Source organism: Triturus cristatus, chromosome 3_1, assembly GCF_964204655.1.
Source record: "Triturus cristatus chromosome 3_1, aTriCri1.1, whole genome shotgun sequence".
In the NCBI taxonomy this organism is placed as follows: Eukaryota; Metazoa; Chordata; class Amphibia; order Caudata; family Salamandridae; genus Triturus; species Triturus cristatus.
In genome coordinates this window covers 389,003,856-389,020,101 of record NC_140583.1, presented here as the reverse complement: position 1 = coordinate 389,020,101, position 16,246 = coordinate 389,003,856, and the positions used below count along the sequence as shown (strand labels likewise).

General features: G+C 43.0%; 1 protein-coding gene across 2 annotated transcripts in view; it reads right to left on the bottom strand.

The window, feature by feature from the left end:
- ONECUT1 (one cut homeobox 1) overlaps positions 1 to 16,246 on the bottom strand; it is a 75,925-nt gene that overhangs the window by 5,089 nt on the left and 54,590 nt on the right. The window contains exon 3 of one of the 2 annotated variants that reach the window (XM_085644165.1): positions 546 to 587. The exons of the other annotated variant lie outside the window; for it this stretch is intronic. Within the exon in view, the coding sequence (XP_085500291.1) occupies positions 546 to 587 (42 nt within the window). The remainder of the gene's footprint in view (positions 1 to 545; positions 588 to 16,246) is intronic. 2 annotated transcript variants of the gene reach the window in all.

Below are 16,246 nucleotides of genomic sequence, written 5' to 3'. Positions count from 1 at the left end.
GTTATAAACCAACTATTGACTCTAAAAAAAGACCAAATCCAGTTAGTTGAACAGGTGGAACTAAGGCAGCTTGTGAAGTAGAAGGTAGAAGTCTTACTGGATTGGTCTTGTGGACTTTGTAGTGGTAGCACACTTAACATTTACTTAATGAGGTTTGTTGCATACACTTTTTATAGTTCAACATTTGTCTAGACTATTGCAGCTTTTGTAGTGAACTGTCATTACAGCAAGGGTAAAGTAAGGCTGTAGCATGTGTGGTCAGATAACAACCTAGGTGTGTTTTTATTGTTTTATAACACCCTACCTACTAAAGGTGTGGAGAGCATATGCTTCTTAAAGGCTTTCCTAGAGGACACCTCCTACCGCTGAACTATGAACCGTAGACATTCGAGGTAAACATCTGTGTGCTACTTTATAAGGGCATGACGCGCTGCTACCAGGCATATGGAACATCCAAACAGTAACAGTAAGGCCTAGTTGGCCATATTTAGATTTGTATTAATATACTTTAAAGAAATATAAAAAGAAACATTTCATATAAGTACCTGTCACTGGCTCTTCCATATGGTCTTTAAATAGCAGCGTACCTTTAATAGAAATATGGTAAATATTTATACCAGTCATAGGTTTCCATCTCCGTAAAGGAGAAGCATTAACATACTTTTTCAGTAAACACCTGAACATAACACACTAACGTTCTAAAATCATAAAGTGAATGTTATTTACAAACCTGTGTACATCGTATACTGTACATTATAACAAGTGAAATGCTTCCAAGGAACTTAACTTTTTCAGTGTATTGTCTAATGCAGTGACATAATTATGGGCATGTTACAAACTAATTAAACAACAAAAGAGTGACAAAGGGATAGGGAGCAAAAAAGAGAGGCACGGGCAAAAACCGAAAATATTTGTTAAAAGAACCCTCACTCACCAACCTAGTTGGTGACATGCTTCATCATCGGGTTCCCACCAGAGAGGCCGAATGCCTCTCTGGTGTGCTGCGACGCCTGTGTTACAGCGGAGCGGGTTTCTGGTTGTGAAGGGAAGTGAGATTAAAAGGTGAATGATTTTAACCAATGACAAGTTTATTCTTGGCAAATCAAAAACCAATAAAAACGTGAATTGGGCAAGTTCTGGCCAGTGATGTTGAATGCACACCAATTGCAACTCCACCGATGTGGTCTACATGATCACTTGCCCTTGTGGACTGAGGTACGTCGGAATGACGAGCAGAAAGATAAAACAGCGAATTTGCGAACATCGCAGCACCATCCGATGTCGCAAACTGAGCACTAAATTGGCTGAACATTACCTACAGTTGAACCATACCACGAATGACATGAGATGGACGGTAATCGAGAAACTCAAGCCTGGAGCAAACAACCAACAACTGCTATTTGAAAAAGAACAACGCTGGGTTTACCGTTTATCTACTCATCTCCAAGGACTGAATGATAATATTCCATGGGGTTCCATATTGAAAAACTGATTCCATTATACACGACATCAACTCCTTAGTAGCCTCCGTGTAGTTCTTTTATGCACACACTGCATTCTGTGTGTTGTGACAGCATAGATGACCAACTCCTCCGGTTATGCTGCCCTCAGTTTGTACGCACGATGCGATACCAACTCGGGTATACTAACATCTAGAGAAGAGTGTTTATCTGCATCATACATATATGCACATAACAATTCACAAACCGGGGTTTAGACATCGATATTATATGCTTCGATTGGTAGCATATGACAGATCAAACACACCTACCCAAAAGAACCTCCTTCTCTTGGCGAAAGCCAATAAGATTCCAACTCTCACACTCGTCATTACCCGCCCCTCCTTCTACACTAATCACGAGGACTCAACCAATGGCAGGGATTTTCCGCATTCGGATTCACCCACCTTATTGGACCACACGTACTTAGAAACCATCACGTGATTAGAACCAGGAAGTATTTACTTCCGTGTTCACCGCACCATTACCAAGATCCGGGCCGAGGAGGACAGATCGAGGTTGATCGCGGGAGTGTGCGAGCATGGAAGTAAGTTGACGAATCGCTAAGACACCGCAGCAGGTTCCCTCCTAAATCCCATTCCAAAAGCAGATGATAACAGCTACGATCTGCTTTTTTTATCTCGCCAGATACTATAGCTCACTACCCCCCTCCCGGACCCATGATGTTAGTAACAACAACAGCATAAGTAAGAGGGCTATTTGGTTTTTTCATGCAGCTATTTTTAATGTGAGACATGCTTTGGAGCAACGGCGCCTGGCAAACACCACAGACGCTTGTTTTTAGCATGCCACTTCACGAGTTCGCTATATGTTTGACATACACTCCGGCCAACTAGCCACTACGATTGCACCTTGTCAATAGTGCAGACATCACTAAGTAATCGTAATTAGACACAAATAGTGCTTTCTAATCTTATAAATATCAGTCCACACTTTCACTAGTAAAAGATACAACGAATAATCACTCGTACTGCGGTCTTGCTGGCTAATATTGCTACCAATAGACCCTTTCTCGTTGTACAGCACGGCTCCACAAAATGTTTGTTCACTCAAGCACGTTTGTAACTGCAATCAAACAATGTTTTGTCTTTGTATGTTTCTTTATATGTGGTTCGTCTGTCCCATTTCTTTTTCAGACATTCTGAGCCCCGGATAATAGGAGGCTCCTGGGTAAAACCGTGAGTTTTACCTTTTGATCTCCACAGGTCAGGGTGCGCCTTAGAGTGTGCATACCGCCGTGGAGACTACCTTGGTCCTGATGAAAGCTTAGCCGATTAGGCACCATAAGCAGAAACATGTCGACCTAAAAATTGGTCAAGCCCTGGTCAACATCACTGGCCAGAACTTGCCCAATTCACGTTTTTATTGGTTTTTGATTTGCCAAGAATAAACTTGTCATTGGTTAAAATCATTCACCTTTTAATCTCACTTCCCTTCACAACCAGAAACCCGCTCCGCTGTAACACAGGCGTCGCAGCACACCAGAGAGGCATTCGGCCTCTCTGGTGGGAACCCGATGATGAAGCATGTCACCAACTAGGTTGGTGAGTGAGGGTTCTTTTAACAAATATTTTTGGTTTTTGCCCGTGCCTCTCTTTTTTGCTCCCTATCCCTTTGTCACTCTTTTGTTGTTTAATTGATTTAATCTGGGGGAACAAGAGTGATAGTCCCTCACCCTCTCGTTGTTTTTGAGATATTTTGCAGCGCACAGCTGCGAGGGTTAACTCCCTTGCCTTACTTTAGCGACTCTACTTATAGCAGCATGGATAACCTTGGCCTCTCTTACTCGAATGAAGAGGTGGATGCCCTTTTGGCAGACCCCTCACTTTTTTCTGACCCCTCGATCGCCCAAACAATCTCGCAAACCACAGAATGGGATAAATTGAGCGAACAAAAAAGAGGGCGAATACGCACCATTCTCCATGGCACAATTCTCACTGAGTACTTAAGAAACAACATAGCACCCAAAGGTCTGTTAGTTACAAACGCCCCTCGCATTTTTCTGGATGATGCACAATTCAGAAAAGAATGGGCACAGATCGCCTGGCACTGTACCAGGGATTGGTTAGTGCTTATAATAAAAACAGCACTAAGGCTCTCGGAGGCTATTATGGTAGAGATCCAACTTACGGAAACCCACTTCAGAACTACTTTAACTGGCTACAAAAAACGATTGGACGAATTGAACAAAGAGATTAATGAATACAAGGACTCTCTCACGCAGTCTAAAGCACAAAAATTCCAGAAGGATTTAACAAGATGGTCCTATACAAAGGCTTATCCATACACTAGCCCAGACTACACCCCACCTTCAAGAAATGACTACAATACGGACAGTTCCTTTGATGGTTCGACAGCTAGTGATTCCAGTGGTGATAGCTATAAAGCACGCCAACGGGGAAGAGGAAGGAATAGGCGACAATATAACAACCAGACCTGGCATCCCTTCCAGCAATCATCTTTCCAACCCCCACCATTTCACCCTATGATGGGTTGGAACCCTGGCTTCCTACCACATCCCCAATACCAACAGAATCAGTACCGCCCCCCTTTTTTAGAGAGGGGCAGAAGAGGCCGCGGACGGAGAAGAGGACAAACCCAAGTCCAATGGCAACAGGACGAATCAGTGGGGGACAACACACGGAGCAAGGCACCCCGAGCAGGCCCCAGCAACCAAAGAGTTTGATCACAAATCTCTCCTCAGTGGTACTGACACCAGATGAGACATCAGTCTTGGAAAAGGGACTAGGTTTTGTACCTACAGCCCGCTTCGATAAATTCAAACTGAAATGTGAACTCTCGAGTTTCTTCAGGAAACTGAAACTGAAGAGTTTCTTTGAAAAACAGCCTCTGGATAATACCCAGCCGCTACAAAGTGATACAGGGTTGAAGGTAAAATCCACCTTCACCCCACCTCCTTATGCTATTCCACCGGAGATTACAGCTTTTGAACAGGCGGTATCCAACGATATTGATGCCTTTATAGAACCGAATCGCTTTAAGAACATGAAAACTGGCGAATTCCAAGCTTTACATTCTTTACAAGCCAATCCAAACATCGTGATAAAATCGGCTGATAAAGGAGGCGGAGTAGTAATACAAGACACTACTGCCTATGACTCGGAGTGCAGACGCCTCCTTAATGACCCTATTAGCTATACTCCTCTTGCTACTGATCCAACCGATGAACTCCGTAGTACAATTCACCAACTGGTAGAAAACGCGGAAACCCAGGGTTTTATCACCAAACAAGAAGCAACTTACCTCACTACCAGTGAGGGAATCATCCCTTACTTTTACACTCTCCCTAAAACCCACAAGAACAGGATACCTCCTCCCGGACGTCCCATAGTATCTGGGATTGGCTCTCTTTTGGAACCTTTGTCACGTTATTGTGACTTCTTCCTGAAACCATTGATACAGGCTACTAGCACCTACCTAAAAGACACGAAAAGTCTACTGGCTCTCCTCCAAGAAATCACTCTTCCGGATGGAGTTATTTTTCTGGTGACTATGGACATTGAAAGCCTATACACCTGTATTCCCCAGGATGACACCATCAATGTAATCAGAAGTACCCTTGATTCCAGCACGTGGAATCATACAACTCCGCGCGATTTTGTGATCGCATGTGCCACACTTGCATTAAAAAGAAATTTCTTCGAATACAAGGGTAATCTGTTTTTACAATCATCCGGCACATCGATGGGCAGTACCTTTGCGCCTTCGGTAGCAGGACTGTATGTATTTGATTTTGAGAGCAAATTCATCCTAACGCCACAAAACCCTTTTTCGTCCAATATTTTCTTTTGGAAAAGATATATTGATGACGTCTTGATCATCTGGCAGGGATCTGAGGATTCCCTCCTTGATTTCTACAACTGGGTGAACGAATGCGATCCTCACCTAAATTTCACACATTCTCACAATAAAGAGGAAATGATCTTCTTGGATGTGGTAATTAACAGGGTGGGCGATATCCTTCAAACTAAAACCCACCACAAACCAACTGCAAAAAACAACTTACTGCATTTTACCAGCTACCACCCTCGTCCATTGAGGGAAAACCTGCCGTTTGGTCAATACCTACGGCTCCGTCGTAATTGCAGCGAGGTCTCAATGTACAAAAAGCAAGCCAATGATCTTACTGCCAAATTGAAAGATCGTGGATACCCTACCAAAATACTGGCAAAAAGTAACAAACGAGCTCGCAACCAGAACAGAGAAGCTCTACTGGAAGTTTACGAGAAAGGTGATCAGGACACTACACCTCTCACCTGCGTCACAACTTACAACGCAGCTTCAAACGCGGTGAGCAAATCCATAAAGAAAAATTGGCATATACTGACAAGTAATAAACATGACTGGGAGAAGCCATTATTCTCTTATAAGAGAGCAAGAAGTATTAAGGACTCCCTTGTACATACCCGTCCGAAAGTTCAAGAAAGAAACCAAGATCAGTCCATTACCAGTACATGGGGCCTTTCGCCCATTGTGGGCCACTACCCCTGTGGGTCATGTAGTGTTTGCCATTTGACTTCCCCATCTAAATACCTACTACTGGAACAAGGCAAACAATGGACACAGAGAATGCACACCAATTGCAACTCCACCGATGTGGTCTACATGATCACTTGCCCTTGTGGACTGAGGTACGTCGGAATGACGAGCAGAAAGATAAAACAGCGAATTTGCGAACATCGCAGCACCATCCGATGTCGCAAACTGAGCACTAAATTGGCTGAACATTACCTACAGTTGAACCATACCACGAATGACATGAGATGGACGGTAATCGAGAAACTCAAGCCTGGAGCAAACAACCAACAACTGCTATTTGAAAAAGAACAACGCTGGGTTTACCGTTTATCTACTCATCTCCAAGGACTGAATGATAATATTCCATGGGGTTCCATATTGAAAAACTGATTCCATTATACACGACATCAACTCCTTAGTAGCCTCCGTGTAGTTCTTTTATGCACACACTGCATTCTGTGTGTTGTGACAGCATAGATGACCAACTCCTCCGGTTATGCTGCCCTCAGTTTGTACGCACGATGCGATACCAACTCGGGTATACTAACATCTAGAGAAGAGTGTTTATCTGCATCATACATATATGCACATAACAATTCACAAACCGGGGTTTAGACATCGATATTATATGCTTCGATTGGTAGCATATGACAGATCAAACACACCTACCCAAAAGAACCTCCTTCTCTTGGCGAAAGCCAATAAGATTCCAACTCTCACACTCGTCATTACCCGCCCCTCCTTCTACACTAATCACGAGGACTCAACCAATGGCAGGGATTTTCCGCATTCGGATTCACCCACCTTATTGGACCACACGTACTTAGAAACCATCACGTGATTAGAACCAGGAAGTATTTACTTCCGTGTTCACCGCACCATTACCAAGATCCGGGCCGAGGAGGACAGATCGAGGTTGATCGCGGGAGTGTGCGAGCATGGAAGTAAGTTGACGAATCGCTAAGACACCGCAGCAGGTTCCCTCCTAAATCCCATTCCAAAAGCAGATGATAACAGCTACGATCTGCTTTTTTTATCTCGCCAGATACTATAGCTCACTACCCCCCTCCCGGACCCATGATGTTAGTAACAACAACAGCATAAGTAAGAGGGCTATTTGGTTTTTTCATGCAGCTATTTTTAATGTGAGACATGCTTTGGAGCAACGGCGCCTGGCAAACACCACAGACGCTTGTTTTTAGCATGCCACTTCACGAGTTCGCTATATGTTTGACATACACTCCGGCCAACTAGCCACTACGATTGCACCTTGTCAATAGTGCAGACATCACTAAGTAATCGTAATTAGACACAAATAGTGCTTTCTAATCTTATAAATATCAGTCCACACTTTCACTAGTAAAAGATACAACGAATAATCACTCGTACTGCGGTCTTGCTGGCTAATATTGCTACCAATAGACCCTTTCTCGTTGTACAGCACGGCTCCACAAAATGTTTGTTCACTCAAGCACGTTTGTAACTGCAATCAAACAATGTTTTGTCTTTGTATGTTTCTTTATATGTGGTTCGTCTGTCCCATTTCTTTTTCAGACATTCTGAGCCCCGGATAATAGGAGGCTCCTGGGTAAAACCGTGAGTTTTACCTTTTGATCTCCACAGGTCAGGGTGCGCCTTAGAGTGTGCATACCGCCGTGGAGACTACCTTGGTCCTGATGAAAGCTTAGCCGATTAGGCACCATAAGCAGAAACATGTCGACCTAAAAATTGGTCAAGCCCTGGTCAACATCACTGGCCAGAACTTGCCCAATTCACGTTTTTATTGGTTTTTGATTTGCCAAGAATAAACTTGTCATTGGTTAAAATCATTCACCTTTTAATCTCACTTCCCTTCACAACCAGAAACCCGCTCCGCTGTAACACAGGCGTCGCAGCACACCAGAGAGGCATTCGGCCTCTCTGGTGGGAACCCGATGATGAAGCATGTCACCAACTAGGTTGGTGAGTGAGGGTTCTTTTAACAAATATTTTTGGTTTTTGCCCGTGCCTCTCTTTTTTGCTCCCTATCCCTTTGTCACTCTTTTGTTGTTTAATTGATTTAATCTGGGGGAACAAGAGTGATAGTCCCTCACCCTCTCGTTGTTTTTGACATGTTACAAACTAATCATTTTCTTCTCCTAATATATATTTCAGTGCACTCAGATGTTTTTAAAGCTCGTTCACGACAAGAAATGCTGCTTCAAATTCGAATGCCTGATTCTTGATGCAGAAACAGATCTGTGGACCCCTGGTGCCAGAAAATGAGGTTTCTCTCCATGTGTAGGTGTTTCTGCACATGGGTGGATGAAACACGGAAGGTCTGCTAGAGAGGGAAGCTTCCATGCTTCTAAGATTTCTTTTTACAATTGTAATTGATTTATTAAATGTAGTGGAACAAATGTCATTGCAGCAGATGTTCACCTACGCGCTGTTAGTTGTGTGACTAAGAGCAGCAACACTGAAGGGCCTTGACAGTTGTAATTCCTAATAAACCCAGTCATAGCTTGGCCTAAACTTGGTTATGCAGTATTTATGCACTTAACTGAGGTTTGGGTTTCCAATTAAGGGTCAGACGGACAAAGGGGTGGTGCATAATTCCCTGACTCTCTTAGTGCACAGCAACCATGTGGCATCGGTTCAATTATGGCTGCATCAGATGTAATGTCCCTTAGCAGAGCAGACTAATGATGTGCTTTTAAGGCCCAGTCCGGGCAGGTTGCAGAGCTCATTCATACAAATGAGGAAGGCTGTACCCTGTCAATGGACAGAATGTGAGAGGGGAAGTCACTGAGAGACTGATCCTTCGAGACCACAGGGAACCCCATGAGATGGATGGTACACATTGAAACAGTGCAGTTGTACCGAGACTGGAGGAAAACATGCTCATAAATTCGGACATAAGCTAGTGGAAGAATCTTCCAAACACATATTCCAGACTATCAAACAAACTTCCAGTCATATTCTTGCTGAAAAGAGGTGTGACAAATGTAGAACGCGTCTTAAACTCCATTTCCTGACAGCAGCATACAAACAATACTTGTTTTTTTCACTTGGTCCCTGAACTTATCTAGGTTTAGAGATGGTTTACTTTGTGCAGAAGACGAAGTAAATGTATGAGGTCAATATAAACGTATTTACAGTGGACTGATGTTATACTGGAATAATTACAATAGTTCTCTCCTTTGGGTCACCGGATGCTCTGTGAAATCTGTTACAAATGTCTTTCATGTACACATCATACTAAAATGCAGTAGCGGCTCGTGGAGGAAGTGCTGCGGGGTGGTGGGGGGCTTTGCGGGGGAGGAGCAGGGTGGGGGGTAGTAAACTACAGCATACGGCCGAACAGAAGTAAGTAAACAAATAAATAAAACGAATTTCATTGCGCGCGCTGCATTGCCAAATGCGATGCAGCGTGCGCCACGAAATTTGTTTTATTTATGTATTTGTTTACTTACCTCCGTTCGGCCATATTCCGTAGTTTACTACCCCCAACCCTGCTCCTCCCCCGCCCTGCAGCAATCCCTCCACGTGCCGCTACTGATTAAAAGTCATTTTGACATTTCTCAGCAGGTGTCTCCAGCCATCTCTGCGGGAGTAGCGGTGTGTCACCGTTTGGTATTATGGGGTGCATTCATCCACCTCAACAAGCACCTGTCGTACCTCGGATGCCAGGTAAAAACACGACAAGTCTGTAATCACCACGTGCAGGGTCTTCTAGTGCATACCAAAAAATTCAGGTCATGAATGCAAATAATGCTAACAAACAAGTCATAAACACAGACGCACCACACAAATACTGAGCCAGCACACTTGCACAAAATAAAAAATATATGGAACTTCGATTAAGATCTCACATGCAGCACTTGCATTGCAGCCAATAATCATACACGCATTTAAAAACAGTCTGCCGCGTTCTTCAAACCACAAACAATTGCAAAAATGTAGAAGCCACTCAACATCCTCACTATCGACCATTTACAAACATATCCAGCACGTAAAAATGTGCATAAAGTAAAAGCAATTGTGTTATTAATATATATTTACTGGTTTCCATAAAGTTCTGGTACTGTTCAGGGACATCATAGCAACGGCCTAAATAATAGGCAAGAGGAGTAAAGTAAAAACACATTGATTAATGAACAGGTGGGTAGGTGTCCCAGAAGTTGTCTGTACAAATTGAAAACATTTAGAACTGACATTTAGGCTCACCAGGAATGGTAATCCATGTTTTTGATTGATGTGGTATGCCTGAGCACGGATAAAGGACCTTTTTACATTGAAAACAAGTCTAGGCTTTTTTCTGGTCGTCTCTAAATATAGATATGATCTTTGGTACGGTGGTCTCCAATATTTTTGCATTCCAGAATCCTGTTTTTTCTGACTTTATTTTTGCTGGCTTTAGGACTCTATGCACTTTACCCCTGATAATCAGTGCTAAAGTGCTTGAGCTCTCTCAGTTAAACATGGTAGCACTCCCTTACACCCAATTGGCATATTTTATGTACTTCTAACTCCTATGTAAAGTGGTACTACATGCACCCAGTGCCTGTAACTTAAATGCTAATAGTGGGCCTGCAGCACTGAGTGTGCCACTGTCTTAATTAGCCTTTTAAACATGCCCCAGACCTGCCATTGCAGCCTGTCTGTGAAGTTTAAACTGCCATTTCGGCCTAGTGAAATAAACCTTTTGTCAGACATAAATGTACCCTTTTAGTACATATAAGTCACCCCTAAGGTAGACCCTAAATAACCTATAGGGCAGGATGCAGTGTATTTAAAAAAGTGAACATGTGCTTTTAATTTTTACATGTCCTGGTAGTGAAAAACTCTGAAGTCCATTTTTCACTTCTGAAAGTATTACCTATCCCATAGGATAACCCTGGGTGTCCTTATTACATTTAATAAGTGAAAACTTTTAATTGGGATCAGGTAGACAAGTAGAGTTTGGTGTTTAAAAAATAGAAATTAAAAGCCCTCTTTAATGGTAAAGCCAATTTTGTATCCTAATCCTGAAAACAGCACTTTTAGAAAGTTGCCATTTGCTTGTCCTATCCATTTGGTGCTGGCAGCCTGTCCCTTGGTCACATGACTAAGCGCAGCTGGCAGTTGGTCTTTGTCGTTTTCTCCAAGACAATAAGACAAAGGGAAGATAGGTGTTGGCAGGATGGGTAACTCTGACTTAACGAAGGGTAGGAGCTGTCACCTACCACACTTGCACATCACAAAGGCGGCCTGAACACACTTACAAAGGATTTGTCACGAGTCTTTTGTGTCCCCAGACAATCTTGGGCCAGGGCTGGTGGGAAGGGGATGCCTGTCCCCTCTGGGGAGTACAAATCTCCAGGACACCCTCCTACTTCAAAGTGAGCACCAGGTATAAATAATGGAACCTCAGGCTCAACTCTTCAGTACACAACTGGACCTGTGAAAGACTTAGCAGAAGGTCTGCTCTGCAGCTTTACTGTGAGAAGGACTTTCTCTCTGCTGCCCTGCTGCCTCCTGCCGGAGTACGAACTGGACCTGCATCTTGAATCCAGGACCACCAGAGTGACACCAAGAACTAGTTGGCTGGCCTCCTGATCAGACCTCAGGGACAGAACAGGCTCCAACATCCTTGAACCCAGAATCTGGAGTCTTTCAGTTGGGAGAGCTGCCCTCCCAAATAGCTCTACCCCAGTCCTGGACCCTTGGAAGTGGGCTTCAAGGTGCCCTACCAAGCCAGCTGTGGAACCAACGCAACCCGATGCATCGCCACCCAAAACGCTGCATCTGAACCAAAGCACGACGTATCGCCTCCCAAAGACTCCACATCGGAACCACTACACAACACATCCGCGACACAGGACTGGGCACCACAGCCTTCAACTCATCGGAATACCGCTGCATGACGAATTTCCATGCCAGGACCTCGCATTGCCCTGCTGTGCAACACATCCTTGACACAAGACTCTGCATTGCTTCGCAACCATGATTTTAGGTACATTGCTCAGCGGGCCTAACTGGGTCCCTGTGGTCAGCCCATGCTCCATCGCGGTCGGCCTGAACTTGTGACTATGTCACGGTCTCACACGACCAGATAACCAGATAATTGCGAGTGGACCTTTGTGTTAAGGCGCTATTTTACCGTAAATCTTTAACATTGCATATCACTAGTTCTACTGATTGAATTTTGTTGTATTAGTGTCAAATAATTTATAAAATTATTCAGGATTTTGTTGTTTTAGCGTCAAGTAATTTGTAAAATTATTCTCTATACTTCTAAATTGAAGTGGGCTTTTTCTTGTGTTGTGTTTCCACTTTATTACTGATTGAAGCGCATACAAATACTTTATGCATTGCCTCTAAGTTAAGCCTGACTACTCTGTGCCAAGCTACCAGAGTGTTGAGCAGAGGTTAATTTAGGGTTTGCTTGCGACTTCACCCTGAGAAGAATTGTGGTTGCTGCTTGAGTAGGGGTTCACCCCCTCTCCCAAACAGTAGACCAATTTCTTACAAAGCTAAAATGCATTTGGATAAAGAATGTAACTGCAGACTCTAAACAGCCTATTGCGCAAAACTGATTAATTGTGTTTAGTATAGGCTGAATATTGTCATTTAGTGAAATAAATTTTTCATTAACTCTATATTCCATGATTTGTATTATAGTATACTCCTGGCCTATCCGACAGACTATGAGAAGCAGAAGGACATCATTGACAAATCAATTAGTGTGCTCTGTTTTGCTAATGGTAGTTTCGACAATGACATGCTCCTAAAGAATGGACTCCGAATATTGACTGATTTTAAGTGAAAAAAACTAGTGCCACTGTTTAATTAAATGGCTGTAGTTAATTGATCACTAATTGACTGCTGAGAACTGTGACAAATGGACTGGTGAAAACGAAATTTACGTTGACGAACAATTCCTGCAAATATGGCTTTCTCTATGAATTCCGTCTAGCATTTTTTACATTCTCTTTTTTGTGCATTCCCACGGCCCCAGTTGTAGATATTACCTGCAAGAGTCAAAAAACGAAAAAAAAGGGGTTTCTAACATTTTGCATAATACTCTCCATATGAAAAGAGTTTCAAATCGTTACTTCCAAATTTTTGTGGACTGAAAGTGTCCTAGCATCGTCTTAGTGTCCCTTACGCATGTGCAAGAGAGCGACAGCCCTTGGGGACATGGGATTTAGAGGAATAAGGGATTGAGGTGATTAGTGAAGGGATTTAGAGAATACATCAGTGGTGTATGTTTTGTTGGGAGTATGTTTTGTAGGAAACAAGTACACAAACTAGATTAGATAGGGTGAGTAGAAATGCAGCCAGGAAGAAAGGTGTGAACCCCAGTCCCCTAAGAGGGGCCCCGGTCTCCTCAATGGAGCATCTTGTTCACTGTACACTCTTTCAAGTTGTGGCACACATCATCCAGTTGTCTAGGTAGCAGACAGGTGTGAGTGCACTAGTGACTCGCATTTAGGACAAAAGGACTCTGGGCCTGATTTTGGAAGGCAGGGTTACTCCGTCACAAACGTGATGGATATCCCGTCGGCCATATTACAATTCCATTATATACTATGGAACCTGGAACTTGTAATACGGCGGACAGGAAATCCGTCTCATTTGAGACGAAGTAACCCTGTCCGCCAAACTCGTAATCAGACCCTCTGTCCCTTTAGATAGCACGGTTCATTGAGTGAAGCATTTTTAGGCGATCTGTGTGCAACCTGAAGGCCATCATTTTGAATCCGGGACTCCACCTTTCATCTTTCTGGGAACAGGAGTGTGTTTATCTTTAATTTTTGTAATATCAATACCTGCTATTTATAGTGCAGAGCTAGACAACCCCTAATAAGCAAGGTCTACATAAACCTAAAATATTATCATTATTACATACAGTTTATGCAGTTTATACTAGGTGGTAGAATTAGAGCATTCCGAGGTAAAGCATAGTTCCCAATCCTACTCAGTTTTAGAATTTCTGTTGCCAGTCTATGTTGCCATTTTAAGATAGCTTTTAACCCTGGTTGTGGAAAGGCAATCAGTTTAGAATAAAATCCTAAAAGTATGTAGGCATGTATGTACAGTATTTATGTAGCATTTTTACTTTGATTTCTATTTTCCCAGCGCAGGCACTTCCCACTGTTCACTACTATGCAGAGAGATTAATCAACATTCCACCAGAAATTGAATTAGCTCTGGCAAAGCTAATGGGTCTCAACATGCAAATAGTGCGCAGCTACCTCCATAGGCTTTACCGATGCCAGATGATTTTAAAATACGCAGCCTTAGCGAACCTGACATAACTGATTGGTCATTTTATAGCTATAAGAAACATTGTTTTCTCCCCTTTACAGTATACAATATTTTGAAGCTGGATGTCACATTGCATGACGCCAAGAGATGAGGCAGCATGGAGGCCATCTTGAAAGATCAGAAATCAATGAATCCAGACTCTTAAGATGGCTGCCACGTTGAATGATGCAACTTGACGCTATGTGGTGGCCTTTCTGAAAGTATGAAAGGGAATTCTGTACTTTCAAAATAGTCAGTAGGTCTCTTCGTCACATTGTGTCCCACAAAGTAGAAACTATCTTAAGAATATGTAAAACAATGTGTTCTTTACTCTCAGATGTGGAAAACAGTGCTTTCCATAGTTTTAAGTAGGTGAGTGGCATAGTGGGGAAGGGCGTACCAGAAGGGGCTGCAGGAGAGCATGCAGTGCATCACCAAGCCCGCCGTCCGGCATCTGGTGGCTGCAGAGGACTGCTAGGACTCAGGAGGGAGAATGACAGAGGAGACACTGGGTGGGTTAGGCTTAAGGAGCAGGGAAAGAGTGCAACTGCCCTCTCCGGGATTGAAGCAGAGGAAGGAGCCAGCCATGCACTCCCATGGAGCGCTAAATGAAATGGGGGACGGAAAAAAGAAAAGTAATTCCATGACGTCAGCAGTGGAAGTATACACTGTATCTAATAGAAACCAAGAGTAAATAAGCATGGAGCCAGCCCAGGATTTTGACGATAGTCGTTTATGTGGAGTAGGGAACTGAGAAAGACAAGTAAGCCATTGAATCATAAACAAGGAGCTGACCAAAAGCGCAGTCGATGCAACATATATTGCATACAATGCTGACTGCAACAGCAAAAACAGCAAGAAGCCGAGTCATTAAGCGTGCTGACATTTTTCAGCCATGCTTGAATTAAGAACACTATGAAAATGGGATGAAAACCCCAAAACTCGTAGGCGTGTGAGTATTTACATATCACCTGCATGGAGTTTTCCATCCTGGAGACACAAACAAATGTGGTGCTCTCAGAAGCAGGAGTGGGTGTGTTTGCATGCTGAGAATGAGAAGGGAACCTCCCTATATTTAACAGGCCGCCTGGTATAAACTTCTGAGTGGGGATCAATATTTTCTTCATGAAGAAGAAAAAAAGGATTTATGTTACATCTATCCATGTGGAAAACTTCTCTAAATAAATGTAATTCCAGAATCCTTTAAGAAATGTTTAACTGTTTAGTATTAAGTTTTGTGGATTAGGCCTTAAGATACCCTAATCATTAGGGCCTCGTCTAGGGGGGCAGACAAAAAGTAAGCATAACTCATATTTCGAGATTGCTCAGCAGTTCCAAGTTAAGTCTTTATGTACGCAATGCTTAGTGTGTTTGCAGGCACTGGTGCTACCTTAAAACGCGTGCGTGAACCTACAGAGGTGTGCAACACTGGTGTGCCTACTATACTATATTGTGCCTGATTATTATTCCTGTAAAAGTCAGAAAGGCCACAAGTGAACAGTGAAGTTTTTTTGTTTTTTCAAGAAGTATTTCCCTGATGTGTTGTATATCGGTTTCCCGCCGTTTGCTTTATTAAACAGAAGCAAGGGCCTTTAGCTAGCCACAAAAGCACAGCAAAAACCACGGAAATGAGAGTCCTTAAAAGAGATGTGCTAAGTGACAAGTAGTGGCTTAAAAGTTGTTATCGGAGTCTGCCAATTGGGATAATTTGGGGCAGATGGAATTTATAAAAGAGAAATCGCCAGGTGTCATGATATTCTACCAGTACCTAATGTGGCAATACATTTTCTGTCAGAATTTCACATAAAAATATATACCGAAAACAGATAGGAGTACAAGCTGTAGTTAGGGTGCTGAAGGGATTGAACAACACTACACTCTCTGGTTGCGTGGGGGGAAAGGATAGCTCCACA